We start from the raw sequence: 15,508 nt of genomic DNA on the forward strand, positions 1-15,508 counted from the left end.
TTTTGGTGGTTTTGAGGTGGTTTTGGTGGTTTTGACTTGTTTGGTGGTTCTGAAGTGGTTTTGAGGTGGTTCTGATGGTTTCGAGGTGGTTTTGGTTGTTTTGAGGTGGTTTTAGTGGTTTTGACTTGGTTTTGGTGGTTTTGAGGTGGTTTTGGGGGTTTGACATGGTTTTGGTGGTTTTGACTTGGTTTTGGTGGTTTTGAGGTGGTTGTGGTTGTTTTGAGGTGGTTTTGGTGGTTTTGACATGGTTTTGGTGGTTCTGAAGTGGTTTCGAGGTGGTTCTGATGGTTTTGAAGTGGTTTTGGTTGTTTTGAGGTGGTTTTGACATGGTTTTGGTGGTTTTGACACGATTTTGAGGTGGTTTTGGTGCTTTTGAGGTGTTTTTTGAGGTGCCCGCTGCTGTGGGGTGTGGCAGGGCAGCCGGGGGAGCAGGCAGAGGAACCTGTGGAGGTGTCACCTGGCCCGGTGTCACCTGGAGGGAGCTGCTGAGGGGCTGGGCGGGCTCAGAGATTCCATCTGAGGCCACTTGTGGCCCCTGGAGCCAAAGGGTTTGGTGGGGGCGGGAGCAGCGGAGGAGATTGGTGTCACACCTGGGGGTGACACCAGCGTGGCCCTGGGGGGGTGACAGGGACCCTCCCAAAGCGGGGAGGATTCCAGGTGGAAGCTGTGACAGGGCCGCTCCACGTCACCGCGGTGACAACGAGTCCCTGACCCTTTTGGGGTCACTGTGTGGAGTCCTTGGGGGGTGACAGGACACCCCCGTGTCACAGAGGGCTGACAGGGCGGGGCGCGGCCCCTGTCCTCGTCCCCACGGGGGTTGGTGACACCGCACGCGGTGGGGAGGTGGCAGGGTCGGTGTCACCGTGGCTGGCAGAGCCCAGGCCACCGCCCCGTCCTTAGGGGGGTCCCGTTGGTGGCCCCACATCCACCCACTCATGGGGTTGGGGCACGAGGAGGATTTGGGGACCCCCTTGGAGGCTTCCTGGCCGGCACTGAACTCTCAATAGACACGAAAGCCATATTTTGGGGAGCTCTGGAGAGGCCGGGGGGGGGCAGAGGCTGGGCTGTGTTGTTGTGCTGTGGTTTTTTTTTGTCTGTACATAAAAAAAAAAGGGAGCCAACGACCGTCGATGTGACTTTATAACCTTTCTAATATCCTGTGCTAATCTCGGAAAATAATCCTATAAATATATCTGGATTACACACACCTTACCTGCCTGCCTCTCTCTGCGTTCGGGGATGGGGAGGGTCAAGGGGGGGGGACAGGGTGACAGAGATCAGCCCCCCAAACCTCCCCTGAGCCCCCAAACCTCCCACCCGCCCCCCAGACCCACCGGGGCCACGCTGATCCTGCCCCTCAGCACCTCCTCCCAAAGAGCAGCAACCCCAATCCCAATCCCTGGGGATCCCCAGGCCTTTAACCCCCAAAATCCGCCCCTCAATCCCCCCCAAATCCCCAATTCCCAAATTCCTTCTCAGCCCCCGCCCGAATTGCCAATTCCTAGATTCCTCCTCATCCCTTTTCCCCCCAAATTTGCCCCTCAATCCCCCCCAAATCCCCAATTCCCAAATTCCTTCTCAGCCCCTCCCCAAACTGTCAATTCCCAGATTCTTCCTCATCCCTTTCCCCCCCAAATCTGCCCCTCAATTCCCCCTAAATTCCTATTTCCAAAATTCCCCCTCAACCCCTCCAAATTGCCAATTCCCAGATTCCTCCTCAGCCCCCCAAATTACCAATTCCCAAATTCCTCCTCATCCCTTTCCCCATAAATTTGCCCCTCAATCCCACCCAAACCGCCAATTCCCAAATTCCCTCTAAAACCCCCACCCTATTGTCAATTCCCAGATTCTTCCTCATCCCTTTCCCCCCAAATCTGCCCCTCAATCCCCCCCAGATTCCCAATTTCCCCCAAAGAACAATAAATCCCCAATCCCTGGAGGCTCCCAGCCCTTTCCCCCCCAAATCTGCCCCTCAGAGACCCCCAAATCCTGGCCCCAATTCCCAACCCCTGGAGCTCCCCAGGCCTTTCACCCCTAAATCTGCTCCACAGCCCCTCCCAAACTGTCACTTCCAGCCCCAAATATCCTCCCAAATTACCACCAGAACCCCAATTCCCAACCCCAGAGCCCCCCCAGCCCTGCTCCTCCCCAGGGATGTCGCTATTAGGTTGTCCCTCAAGGCCACCAAGGCCACCAGCCCTGTCACCGAGCTGCTCCAGTGCCACAGGATGACCCCCGGGAGCCCTTCCTTCCTCCCGAGGGAAAAACCGGGAAATTCCAGGCTCCAGGATGGGGGGTTCCCCTCAATGCCCACCCCCATCCTGCACCCCAAACCCCTCCCTGCAGCTGGCACACCCCACCGCCATCCCAGGAGCGTGCGGAAAGACAAAGAATCCCTAATTAATTGCACTTGTCCTGCCAAGAACTGATGGTTTCCTGCTCGAGAAACGGCGGCGGCGGCTCCGCGGCTTTCCCGGCAGCGCCGTTCCCCCGTTTTCCGCCGGTTTGCCAGGGCGGGAGAGGGCAGGGCCGGCTCTGGGGCACCTCTTATCTCCTGCCCGCAGTCCTCGGCTCCTTTTGGAGCGGAGAAGTCACCCCCAGGCACCTCCTGGTGCCCACCCCGGTGCCACCAGCCCCGGTGCCACCCCCAGAGCCCCCAGACTCGCAGGAGCATCATGGGCAACTGTGTCCCCGTGGTGAGTGACCCCCTCCACCCCAAATTCCTGTCCCTGGGGGTGTCACATCCCCGAGGAGGGGAGGGCTGGGGGGGCACGGAGGTGTGAGGAGGAATATGGGGGTCCCCCAGTGCTGAGGAGGGTCACGGGAATCTCCTCCAGTGGGGTTTAGGGGAGTTCCGTGGGGTTTAGGGGATCCCTGGTGCTGAGTGGGGTCACAGGAGTCCCAAATTCTGAGTAGGATCATGGGGGGGTCCCCAGTTCTGAGCAGGAATCCCCAAGTGCCCAGTGGGGTTTAGGGGATTTTTGGGGTTTAGGAGTCCCCCAGAGCTGAGTAGAGCCCTGAGGGTCCCCAGTTCTGAGCAGGTTCACGGGAATCTCCTCCAGTGGGGTTTAGGGGAGTTGAGTGGGGTTTAGGGGATCCCTGGTGATGAGTGGGGTCACAGGAGTCCCCAGTTCTGAGCAGGATCATGGAGGGGTCCGCAGTTCTGAGCAGGACCACGGGAATCCCCAGTGCTCAGTGGGGTTTAGGGGATTTTCGGGGTTTTGGAGTCCCCAGCACTGAGCAGAGCCCTGAGGGTCCCCAGTTCTGGGCAGGATCATGGGAATCCCCAGTGGGATTTAGGAGAGTTGAGTGGGGTTTAGAGGATCCCTGGTGCTGAGTGGGGTCACAGGAGTCCCAAATTCTGAGTAGGATCATGGGGGGGGCGTCCCCAGTGCCCAGTGGGGTTTGAGGGATTTTAGGGGTTTAGGAGTCCCCAGCACTGAGCAGAGCCCCGAGGGTCCCCAGTTCTGGGCACGATCATGGGGCTCCGTGTCCCCACAGGCTCCGTGTCCACCCTCGGGGCTCTGCATCCTCCCCGTGCCCCTCCTGGGAGAAAACGGCCCCGTCCGGGCCCCACCCCGCAGCCCGGCTGTCCCCGTGTGTCCCTCGCTGATAACCCGCCCTGCCCAGCCCTGCCCGCCATCCCCACACCAGGGGCAGCCCCCCGGCCGGCACCAGCGCCGTGCGGCACCTGCCCGATGCCCACCGCCCTCACCCACAGAGCCCCGGCATCCTGGCGACCCCGGCCTCCCTGGACCTGGAGGAAATCATGGGCGACCTCTCCTACGACGACGACACTTACAGCAACCACACCCTCCTGGACTACGACGCCGCGCCCTGCCACAACCGCTTTTGTCCCCTCTTCCAGAGCGTGGCCCCCCCTTTCCTGGCCGCCACCAGCGTCGCGGCCGCGCTGGCCACCGGCGCCTTGCTGGTGGCGCTGGCCAAGCGTCCCCAGGCGTGGCGCTGGCCGCAGAGCCGAGCGCTGGTGGCACAGCTGGCGCTGGGCGCGGCGCTGTTCGCGGCGCTGCTGCCGGCGCTGGCCGCGGGCGTGGCGCGGGGCTGGCACCTGGGCACGGGGCTGTGTCGCCTCACGCACCTCCTGTGGCACTGGAGCGTCTTCGCCCAGGCGCTGCTGGTGGCCAGCGGCTCCTGCGGCACCGCCTGGGCTCGCTGGGACCCCCGGAGCCGCCGCTTGGCCGTGGCCCTGTGGGCGGCGGCGCTGCTCTTGGCCGCTCCGGCCGCGCTGGTCAGCGGCGTGGCAGCGGGCACCGCCTGTGTCCGGCGCAGCGTGGGCATCCTGGCACCGCTGTACGTGCTGCACCTGGCCCTGTGCCTGTGCCTGCTGCTGCTGCTGCCCGCGGGGCTGCTGCTGGCCGCGCTGGCCGTGCCGCGCCTCAGGGCGAGCGGAGCCGGGCTCGCCTGGCTCTTCCTGGGGCTCTGGGCGCCCTACGGAGCGGGGCTGGCCGGGAGTTCCTGCTGCAGGCCGGGCTGCTGGAGCCCACCTGCGGCTCCTTCGAGCACTTCGACATCGCGCTGGGGCTGAGCGAGGGGCTGGGGGTGCTGCACTGCGGCCTCGGGCCCCTGGCGCTGCTGCTCGCCCGGAGCTGCCGCCGCGATGCCGGTGCTGCCGGGGGCTGCTGAGCTCCGGGGCTGCCGGGCTCCGGGGGATACGGAGCTCCGGGACTGCCGAGATGTGGGGGCTGCTGAGCTCCGGGGCTGCCGGGCTCCGGGGGGTACGGAGCTCCGGAGGCTACTGAGCTCGGGGGCTGCCGAGCTCGGGGGCTGCCGAGCTCCGGGACTGCCGAGCTCCGGGATTGCTGAGCTCCTGGGAATGTCGAGCTCCTGGGAATGCCGAGCTCCTGGGAATGCCGAGCTCCGGGACGGCTGAGCTCCTGGGAATGCCGAGCTCCCGGGACTGCGGGGCTCCGGGATTGCTGAGCTCCCGGGAATGCCGAGCTCCGGGGGATACGGAGCTCCGGGAATGCCCAGATCCGGGACTGCCAAACTCCGGGACTGCCAAACTCCGGGAATGCCGAGCTCCGGGACTGCCGAGCTCCGAGGGCTGCACCGCAGAACCAAACGGACCCACGGCACCGGACTGGACCCCCAGCACCGAGCCCCAGTCCCTCGGCGCCAGACTTGGACCTCTGGCACCAGACTTGGCACCCTGGCTTCCGGGCACCAACCTTGGCCACCCAGCACTGCCCCCTGGCCACCTGGCACAAGCCTTGGCACCCTGGCATCTGCCTCTGGCCCCACAGTGCCCCCACAGCCTCTGTCCCACACCCAGCACTCCCCCAGGACCCTCTGTTCTGTGCCCTCTGCCCCTTGTCCCCTCCCTTGGGGTCTCTTTGGGGCCGGACCCCCCGACTGGCCAGCACAGAAAGCCTTGGGGTGCCCCAGGCTGCCCGGGGGGGGGTTCCCCCAGACTCTTGGGGGATCCCCGAGGCTCAGCCCCAGCCCCTCCTTCCCAGCTCCAGGGGGAGATTTTGGAAGTGATGGGATTTTTTCCATCTCTGCTGACAAACCAAGAGGATGGAGCGGGAATTAAACACAACAAACACAACTGCCAGAGGCACCGGTCCAGCCCAGTTAATGCACGGGATGGGACTGGGAGGTGATGGGGGGACGGGAAATGGGGGGTTTGTGCTCCTCGTGCCTCCAAATTGGCAGCAGAAGTTGCCAAGGAAGCTGCGGAGCCTGCCAGGGGGGAGCGGGGGCATTTGTAGCCAGAGCCCACGAGGGCAGGGCGCGTGCAGTCACGGGTGTGACACGGGCACAGCAGCGGGGACAATGGGGCTGCTCTGCCTGAGCCAAGCCCTGGAGGAGCTGGGGGCTCATCCCAGCTAAACCGGGGGACTGATCAGTGGAAAATGAGCCCACATTGTCCCCAAAATTGGGAATCCATCAAACCCCTGCAGGGACTCTACACGCCCAGCCCGGCACCATCATTTGGGGCAGGCAAAATCTTCCCTCTTCCCATCTGTCTGTCCCCTTGGGTCACCGTGGTCACCCCAGGACACTCGGCCACCTGGTGTCCACGGCTCCACCTCTGTGCCCTCGGGCAGGACAGGCAGAGCAGAGCTCGGGATGTGGCCCCGAGCTGTGGCTCAGGGCAGGGGGGACAGGGGAACCTTTCCCTGCACCCCTCGGATGACCCCAAATCAAACCACATCCCTCCAACGGGGGGTTGCCCACAGCAGGCACACCTGGGGAAGGAGTGTCCGGGGTGTCCCTGTCACACGGGTGGACACATGGCTGGGGTGTCCCTGTCCCCCGGGGGGGGGGACACAAGCCCAGAGCCCAGCCCCAAGGGGAGCCCCGTGCAGGCGGGTGACCCCAGGTCTTGTGGCACAGCCGCGTGATGCCATGAAATCACCCACCCTGGGCATGAAACCAGGCTGCTGAGGATGGGATTTGGGACATCCCCCCGGCAGTCCCCTCCCCTCCTCTGCCACATAAACCCGACGGCAGCGCCGAGCCCGCCCGGCTCCTGCACCGACCATGGGCCACCTGCAGCTCTGGCTGCCCGTCCTGGCCGGGCTCACAGGGATTGTGGCCCAGGAAGGTAGGGGGGACACCGGGGGGGGGACAGGAGCCAGCACAGGGCAGAGCAGGTCCCGGGGGATGTGGCAGCAGCTCTCGGATCACTCTCAGCCAGCAGGGCTGGAGGATGCTGGGGCAGGGGACAATCAGAGAGGGCTGTGGGACACACCAGCCTCCCAGCACGTCACCTCTGTTGTCCCCAGACCTGTACCGAAAGGTGTTCGTGTTCCGCAAGGATCCCAGCGACGCCTTCGTGGTGCTGCAGGCGCAGCTGGAGCAGCCCCTGCGCAACTTCACCGTGTGCCTGCGCTCCTACACCGACCTCAGCCGGCCCCACAGCCTCTTCTCCTACGCCACCAAAGCCCAGGACAACGAGATCCTGCTCTTCAAGCCCAAGCCCGAGGAGTACCGCTTCTACGTGGGGGGAAAGTTTGTCACCTTCCGTGTCCCCGAGGGCCGCAGGGACTGGGAGCACGTCTGCGCCAGCTGGGAATCCTCCACGGGCATCGCCGAGTTCTGGCTCAACGGCAAGCCCTGGCCCAGGAAGGGGCTGCAGAAGGGCTACACGGTGGGGGCCACGGCTGCCATCCTGCTGGGGCAGGAGCAGGACAGCTTCGGGGGTGGCTTTGACCTCTACAACTCCTTCTCGGGGGAGCTGACCGACGTCTACCTGTGGGACACGGGGCTGTCGCCGGATAAGATGCGCGCGGCCTTCCTGTCGCTGCGCCTGCCGCCCGCGCTGCTGGCCTGGAACAGCCTCAGCTACGAGGTCAAGGGGGATGTGGTGGTGAAAGCCCGGCTCCGGGAGGTGCTGGGGGCCTGAGGGCTGGGGGGTGTGGGGCAGGGCTGGCCTCGGTCCCCGCTGTCCCCTCCTCACCCCTGTCACTCACACCCATCTCCCCAGCAGCCAGCACCCCTTCACCTCTACAACCCACCACGAGGAAGGTTCCCCAGCTGGGGACAGGGTCCCCCCGAGTGCCACCAACACCTGGGGCACCCATTCCCCATCCCACACCCGCTGAGCTGCCCCACGGCCGGCCCTGCACGGGCAGGACACGGATCCAGCGGCTCCAGCATTGCCCAGCCCCACATGGAGTCAGGAATGGGAAGGCCCCTCCCTTGGGGACAGGGGGACTGTCCCCAAAGCCAGTCCCCCCCCACGCTCACACGCCATTTCCCAACAGTCCTGGGGCTTGGGGACGAAGGTCAGTGTCACCACCGAAGCCACTGTCACTCTCGGGTGCCCTCGGAGCAGCCTCTGAGCAGCTCTGGGGTCCCCCCTTTCCCACGGGGGTGACAGCGGCCGGATGGACGGGGCCATGGGGCCGCTGTGGCTCTGCCTCCTCATCCTCACTGCACTCCTTGGTCCCACGGCCCCACAAGGTAGTGGGGGGCGTGGGGACATGCAGGGAGGGTTATGGGGTCGGTGGGACACCCTGAGTGCTCCCAAAGGGTGCGGGGTGGGAGCAAAGGGGGTATGGGGGAACCCACAAGGGGCACCCCGAGCTCTGCAAGGGAGGGGTGTGCAGGGCACAGGGGTCTTGGCAAGGGTGGCAGGAGGGGACACGATGGCAAAGCGGCATCCTGAGGACAGGAACGGGTGGTGGGAGGGACAGGGAGGGTGACAGGGACGTGACATTCAACACCCTGTGCCACAGCTGGTGGTGGTGGCACCAACCCAGAGTGCTGGAGGTCACCTCTGTCACCCACCTGTGACTCACCCCCCCGCAGACCTGGGCAGCTCGGTGTTCGTGTTCCCCCGAGAGTCCCAAAGCACCCACGTGCAGGTGACAGCAAAGCTGGAGAAGCCCCTGAACAACTTCACCGTGTGCCTCAAGTCCTACACCGACCTCACCCGGCCCTACAGCCTCTTCTCCTACGCCACCAGAAAACAGAGCAACGAGATCCTCCTCTTCAAGCCCAAACCTGGCCAGTATGAGTTCCACGTGGGCAACCAGTTCTTGTCCTTCAGGGTGCCTGAAACTCTTGGGGAGGCCGAGCACGTCTGCGCCAGCTGGGAATCCTCCACGGGCATCGTGAGGTTCTGGTCCAACGGGAAGCCCTGGCCCAGGAAGGGGCTGCAGAAGGGCTACACGGTGGGAGTGCCAGCATCCATCGTGCTGGGGCAGGACCAGGACAGCTTCGGGGGTGGTTTTGATGCCAAGCAGTCCTTCGTGGGGGAGATTTCATCCGTGTACATGTGGGACATGGGGCTCTCCACCACGGAGGCCGTGTCAGCCCTGTATGACACATCTGAGCAAACCCCCCTTTTTGGCTGGAACAATTTCCCCTACAAGATCGTGGCCGAGGTGTACCTGAAGCCCTGAGGTTGTGGTGGGTGTCCCCAATCCCTGCTGTGTAACCCCCTCCCCAAAAGCCACCCAACATTGCATAAATGGAGAAATGTGCTTTTAGGGTTCTGGTGGTCTTTAGGGGCAGGCGAGTGGGTTGAGGCCCACCAAGGCACGGCAGGCCTCAGGTGATGGATCCAGGCTCAGAAGCTCCCTAGGGTGAGGAGGGAACGGGGGAAAGAGCTCCCAGCCCAGGCCTTGCTCTGGTTTGGGGACACGGGGCTGAGCTGGAGACAGGGCAGTCCTGGGGGGTACATGCACCCCTGGCAGCCCCCAGGCATGGTGGGGCTGGGCTTGGGGCAGAACCCAGGCGGCCAGAACTGTTGGGGGGCAGCCCTGCGACAGCCCAGTGTCCCCAAGCTTGGGCAGGTTCAGTCCCATGACCCAGAGCCCTGGAGGTGCAGTTCTGGAGCTCTTGGAGGGGCTCAGTCCCATGTCCAGGTAGGGCATAGTCCCATGTCCTGGGGGATTCAGAGCTCTGGGGTGCAGTCCTGGAGCCCTTGGGGGATTCAGCCTCCCTGTCCAGGGCGATTCAGCCCCTGTCCCGGGGGGTTCCAGCTCGCTGTCCCGGAGGTTCAGCCCCGTGTCCCACAGTCCCGCGGCCCGGCGTGGCCCGGCAGCCGCGGGTCCCCCCCTTGTCCCCCCGACACCCACCCGACCTCCCCCGTGTCCCCACTGCTCCCTGTGTCACCGCCGCGCCATCTCCGTCGCTCGCTGCGGCCTCTCCCGGCCCAGCTCCGCCTCAGCTCCGATCCCGCTCCCCCTCAGCTCGGACCCAGCTCCGGCCCCGCTCCCCCTCAGCTCCGGCCCAGCTCCGCCTCAGCTCCGATCCCGCTCCGGCCCCGCTCCCCCTCAGCTCCGGCCCAGCTCCGCCTCAGCTCCGGCCCAGCTCCGCCTCAACTCCGCCACATCCCGGGCCCGGCTCCGCCTCAGCTCGCGCCCAAACTCGGCTCCGCTCGGCCTCAGCTCCGCCTCAGCCCGGGTCCCGCTCCGCCTCAGCTCGGACCCAGCTCCGCCTCAGGTCGCGCCCAACTCTGGCCCCGCTCCGCCTCAGCTCCGCCTCAGCCCGGGCCCGGCCCGTTCTCGCTCCGCCCCGCGCGGCCTCCCCGGTACGGCGGGGCCGGGAGGGACCCCGGGGCGGAGGGAACGGAGCGAGACCGGGGCCCCGGAGCTGCGGCCTGTGGGGACGGGGGAGCCCCGAGCTGGGCCCGGGGCGCTGAACGGGAATCCCGGGGGGCTGATGAGGTGCGGGGGGGGGGGTCTGAATTAGGGCACCCGGTTAAACTCTGCTGAGGGGGGTGTGAGGGTCCTGACATGAGGGGTGTCGATTGAGGGGTCTGAATTTGGGGGTTTGGGGTGCAGGGGAGTTTGGGGTACCCTGGTCACGTTCTCCAGGGTGTGGTTTTGGGGGTCCTGGGGCTCCTGACATGAAGGGGGGGTCTCAATTGAGAGGTCTGAATTTGGGGTCTGGGGGCTTTATTTGGGAATTCTGGCAAGGGGGTGCAGGGGAGTTTGGGGTACCCTGGTCATGTTCTCCAGGGTGTGGTTTTGGGGGGCCTGGGGGTCCTGACATGGGGGGTCTCAATTGAGGGGTCTGGGGGCTTCGTTTGGTGGTCCCAGGAGTCCTGGCAAGGGGGTGCAGGGGACTTTGGGGTACCCTGGCCACGTTTTCTAGGGTGTGGTTTGGGGGGGGTTCTGACATGATGGGGGTCTGAATTCGGGAGTCTGGGGTTCTTGACCTGGGGGTCCTGGGGATCTGGCCAGGTTCCCCAGGGGGGTTGGTTTTGGGGGACTGGGGGTCCTGATGGGCAAGGTCTGAGCTGGGGGTCTGGGGGCTTTATTTAGGGGTCCCAAGGGTCCTGGCCAGGGGGTTTTGGGGGTGCTGTTGGGGCTTCTCGAGGCATGGAGGGTTTTCCAGGGGGATGGTGTTGGGGGGCATTAATCTGGGGTCTCAGGGGTCCTGGCTGGGGGCCCTGGCGAGGTGGTAATGGGGTCTGGGGGTCCCAGGGGGCCTGGCCATGTTCCTGGTGGGGGAGGGAAGTGTATTGGGGTTCCTGAGATCCTGGAGGCTTGGCCACATTTACTGGGGGGGGGTGTTGAGGGTCCTGGGGGTCTCTGGGGACCTGATTTGGGGGCCTGGCCACGTTCTCCTGAGGGTGATATTGGGGTTCCTGGAGGTGCTGACCTGAGGGGTGGGCTGGCTGGGGGATCCCAGGGGATCTTTCCTGGGGTCCCACATCCGAAATGGGGGTTCCAGGGGTCCTGATGTGGGGGCTCTGACTTGGGGGTCCTGGCTAGGGGATTCCAGGGAATCATTCCTGGGGTTCCAGCATTGGAAATGGGGGTTCCAGGGGTCCTGATGTAGGGGTCCTGGCCAGGGGATCCCAGGGGATCTTTCCTGGGGTTCCGGGAGTCCTGGCCTGGGGGCTCCTGACTTGGGCGCCCTGACCTGGGGGATCTGAGGGGATCCTTCCTGGGGTCCCCAGAGCAGCAGTGTCCCCTGTCCCCCCACAGGCGATGGGTGCATTGGAGCCCCCCAATTTCTCCTGGGTGGTCGAGGGGCGGCTGGCGGGGCTGGCCATGCCGCGGGAACCGGGGCACTACCGGTACCTGCGGGAGCGCGGCGTGCGACACCTGGTGTCCCTGACCGAGCGGGCCCCGCCCCACCACGGCTGCTGTCCCCAAATCCAGCTGCACCGGCTCCGCATCGCCGACTTCACCCCGCCGAGCCCCGAGCAGATCCAGAGCTTCCTGCAGATCGTGGAGGAGGCCAATGGCCGCGGGGAGGTATGGCCGGGGACACCTGGGGCAGGGGACAGCGGGGGGACAGCAGGGGGACAGCTGGGGGGAGATACTTGGGGGCCAACTGCGGGAAGACACTGGGGGAGACTGGAGGGGACATTTGGGGTGGTGACACCAGGGGAGGGGACACAAGGGAAGACATGTGGGGGAGCACTTAGGGGGCTCCTTGAGGGGGTGGCATCTCAAGGTGGGGAACACCTCGAGGGCTGGGGGGAAACCTCAGCAGGGTGACACCTCAGGGGGGAGGAACACCTTGAGGAGGGATTTTTGGGAAGATGGCACCTTGGTGGTGGGGGACGCTTTGGAGGGTGTGACATCTTGGCAAGATGACACCGTGGTGGGGGACACCTTGGGGGTGGGGGGAGATGGCATCTCGGGGGAATGGCAGCTTAGTGGGGGATGGACACCCCTTGAGAAATGACATCTTGGGAGGGTGACACCTTGGGAGGGTGACACCTTGGGAGGGTGGCACCTTGGGAGATGGACACTCCTTCAGGAATGACATCTTGGGAGGGTGGCACCTTGGGAGATGGACACCCCTTGAGGAATGACACCTTGGGAGGGTGACACCTTGGGAGGGTGACACCTTGGGAGATGGACACTCCTTCAGCAATGACACCTTGGGAGGGTGACACCTTGGGAAGGTGACACCTTGGGAGATGGACACCCCTTGAGAAATGACATCTTGGGAGGGTGACACCTTGGGAGGGTGGCACCTTGGGAAGGTGGCACCTTGGGAGGGTGGCACCTTGGGAGGGTGGCACCTTGGGAAGGTGGCACCTTGGGAGATGGACACTCCTTCAGCAATGACACCTTGGGAGGGTGACACCTGGAGGGGAACACACACCTGTGGCAGGGCTGTGACACCTGGTGGCTGTGACATCTCAGGGAGTTGTCACTTCAAGAAGGGACACCTAAGAAGATGAGGGGAGGGGGTGAGAGAAGGTGACGCCAGGCAGAGATTCCACGCGGGCAGCGCCAAAGTGGGCACCACCTGTCACTCAGAGGGGCACGTGGGCATCCAGCAGTGCCACCCACGTGCTGTGTCCCTGTGCCCAGGCCGTGGCAGTGCACTGCATGCTGGGCCATGGCCGGACTGGCACGCTGCTGGCCTGTTACCTGTGCAAGGAGCAGCACCTGGCAGGTGGTGATGCCATCCGCGAGATCCGGCGCCTCCGGCCCGGCTCCATCGAGACCTCAGAGCAGGAACAGGCCGTGCTCCGCTTCTGCCAGTGCCTGTGGTAGGTGCCACCCTCCCCAGGGTGTCACCGCAGGGGTCTCCTCCCCCAGCTGGGGCTCCCAAATGTCCCCAGTCCTCGCTCACCGGTGGCATTTTCCCCTCCGCAGCGCTGGCAAGGAGAGCTGAGGACATGGATGGCATCCGTGGGATTGGGCACCCTGAAGTGCCAGGCGTGCCCAGCCCCATCTGTCCCCTCCTGCATTAAAGGACTGGCCTGTGGTTTCTCTCCAGGTCTGGTTTTGGGCTACGCATTGGGGGGATGTCTGGTCATGGCTCTGCTGGGCACCCCCAGACCCAGCTTGGTTGGCAGCTGCATCCTGGGATTTGGGGTCCCGGCTCTGTGTTTGGGGTTCCTCAGGGTTCTGGTTCTGAATCCCGGCTTTGAGCTCCCTCAGGGCCCTGGTTTTGGGGTCATTCAGGGTCCCAGTTCTGGGGTTGTTTGGGACCCTGGCTCTGGGGTCCTGTGTTTGGGGTTCCTCAGGGTTCTGGTTCTGAATCCCGGCTTTGAGCTCCCTCAGGGCCCTGGTTTTGGGTCATTCAGGGTCCTGGTTCTGGGGTTGTTTGGGACCCTGGCTCTGGGGTCCCCCGGGTTCCCAGCTCTTGGCTCCTGGCTCTGGATGCTGGCTCTGGGGTCCCAGCTCTGCGTCCTGACTCAGCGGTTCCTCAGAGTCCTGGTTCCAGGATCGTGGGTCTGGGGTCTCTCCAGGTTGTGGTTCTGGGATCCCTTGGTGTCCCAGCTCTGGGGTCTCTCTGGGTTCTGGCTTTGGGGTCCCAACTCTGGGTTCTGGCTCTGGGATCCTTTAGGGTACTCATTCTGGGGTGTCTCAGGGTCCCATCTCTGGGCTCCTGGCTCTGGTTTCTGGCTTGGAGTCCTCACTTCAGGGCCTTGGCTTTGGGGTCCCAAATCTGGCTCCTGGCTCTGGGTTCTGGCTTTGGAGTCCTCATTTGGGGTCTTGGCTCTGGGTTCTGGCTTTGGAGTCCTCATTTGGGGCCTTGGCTTTGGGGTCCCAGCTCTGGGCTCCTGGCTCTGGGTTCTGGCTTTGGGGCTTTGGGGTCCCAAATCTGGCTCCTGGCTCTGGGGTCCCTCAGGGTGCTCTTTGTGGGGTCCCATGGGATCCCAGCTCTGGGGTGGTTCTGGCTCTGGGGTCCTTCAGGGCCCACGAGCAGCCCCCAGAGAGCCCCCCCAGAGCTGTCACCCGCCAGTGCCCCGATGCCACGTGGAGGGTGACAACCGTGTCAGCGCCCGGGGGCCGACCCGGGACGTTGGTGCTTAAAGTGTAGCTTAGCCGGAATTGAGGCATCTCCATCCAAAAATCCAATCCTGGAAATCTCTTCTCAGCTGCTCCTAACCTTGGTGGCATTTAAATCCTGGTTGGAAGCAGTGTCGCCGTCCCCGTTTCCGGGCAGGTGGCACATGGCTGGGAGTGCACGGGGCACAACTGGGGCCAGCGCCTCAACCAGCAGCTCCACAGTCCCCAGAAAGTTCCTTTGGAATGCCACAATGTCACCATCCTCCTGTGGGGACAAGGTGCCAGGGTGGTGACACTGGGGTGGTGACATTGGCGTGGTGACGCTGGGCACTGCTGGCAATCCAGCTGTGCCCTGCCCAGATGTGCCCAAAATTGGGAAGGGGGTTCACCACAGGGTGTGGGGTCACTCCAAAACTCCAGGGCCACCCAGCTGGCCCTGGTGGCCCATGGTGGGGATTTGGGGACACACCCGTGTCCCCCAGGTGATGCCACAGCGAGGCCACACCATGGCACAGAGCCCTGTGGGGGGCACACGTAGCCAGGGCACAGCCAGTCTGGGGTGCCCATCCCTGCGTGGGGACCAGCACGGGGACAATGGGGACGCGGTGGGGACGATGTGGCCGCGCTGGGGACGCCGTGGCCGCGGTGGCAGTGCCGGACAGCGGTGTCCAGCCTAAGCTCACATGGGCCGGAGCGGCCCAAAGCTGCTTACGGCAGAATTATTGCCCTTAACCCTGCTGACTCCACGCTGTCCTCAGAGTCCCCCGGGCTCAGGGGGCCAGGCCGGGCCGGGGGGGCTCCAAGGACCCCCCACCCCTTCCAGGGAGGGCTGGGCTGGGGGGGCATCGCCCCAGTGTCACTGCCGGGGCTCCCGTGTGGCTGGGCCGGTGTCACACGTGCGGGGTTTGCTCGTCCCTCGATGCTGGCTCTGAGCCGGGGACACATCCAGGATGTCCCCTCTGTGTCCCCTCCTCCTGTCCCCCCAGGCTGGCGAGTGGCCCAGCTCCGGCTCAGCCCGCGGGATGGGGACATGGCACCGTGTGGGGACACATTTAGGGTGGGATTAGAGAGCTGGGATGGGGAAGGGCGAGCGGGGAGCGCTGGCACAGAGGGACACGCAGAGGGGACAGAGGGGACAGAGGGCTGAACTGCCCCTAGTGCCACCCCCCTGTCCTTGTGTCCCACCCAAACCCCACCCACGTGTCCTGTCCGTGTGCCATCCATGTGTCCCATCCATGTCCCACCTGTGTGTCCCCTCTTTGACCCACCACAGTCCCACCCTTGTGTCCCATCTGTGTCCCCTGGTCCCACCTCTG

At 64.5% G+C, this 15,508-nt stretch overlaps 3 protein-coding genes across 4 annotated transcripts; all 3 read left to right on the top strand.

Annotated features, from left to right (window-relative positions):
* Window positions 1–6,507: 6,507 nt before the first annotated feature.
* On the top strand, window positions 6,508–7,757 carry LOC115913450 (serum amyloid P-component-like). Its single transcript, XM_030965474.1, has 2 exons — window positions 6,508–6,571; window positions 6,753–7,757. The coding sequence occupies exons 1-2, from the start codon at window positions 6,508–6,510 to the stop codon at window positions 7,370–7,372; spliced, it is 684 nt and encodes a 227-aa protein (XP_030821334.1). The 3' UTR covers window positions 7,373–7,757.
* A 99-nt stretch (window positions 7,758–7,856) lies between these two features.
* On the top strand, window positions 7,857–8,944 carry LOC115913226 (mucosal pentraxin-like). The gene is made up of 2 exons (XM_030965149.1): window positions 7,857–8,024; window positions 8,178–8,944. The coding sequence occupies exons 1-2, from the start codon at window positions 7,857–7,859 to the stop codon at window positions 8,874–8,876; spliced, it is 867 nt and encodes a 288-aa protein (XP_030821009.1). The 3' UTR covers window positions 8,877–8,944.
* A 967-nt stretch (window positions 8,945–9,911) lies between these two features.
* Window positions 9,912–13,158, top strand: DUSP23 (dual specificity phosphatase 23). 2 transcript variants are annotated; one of them, XM_030965390.1, is made up of 4 exons: window positions 9,912–10,009; window positions 11,415–11,687; window positions 12,762–12,943; window positions 13,050–13,158. In XM_030965390.1, the coding sequence occupies exons 2-4, from the start codon at window positions 11,418–11,420 to the stop codon at window positions 13,066–13,068; spliced, it is 471 nt and encodes a 156-aa protein (XP_030821250.1). In that variant the 5' UTR covers window positions 9,912–10,009; window positions 11,415–11,417; the 3' UTR covers window positions 13,069–13,158. The 2 variants fall into 2 exon arrangements, with proteins under 2 accessions (XP_030821250.1, XP_030821249.1); XM_030965389.1 differs by lacking the exon at window positions 9,912–10,009 and adding an exon at window positions 10,013–10,145.
* Window positions 13,159–15,508: the final 2,350 nt, after the last annotated feature.

This window comes from Camarhynchus parvulus, chromosome 25, assembly GCF_901933205.1.
Source record: "Camarhynchus parvulus chromosome 25, STF_HiC, whole genome shotgun sequence".
Taxonomy (NCBI): Eukaryota; Metazoa; Chordata; class Aves; order Passeriformes; family Thraupidae; genus Camarhynchus; species Camarhynchus parvulus.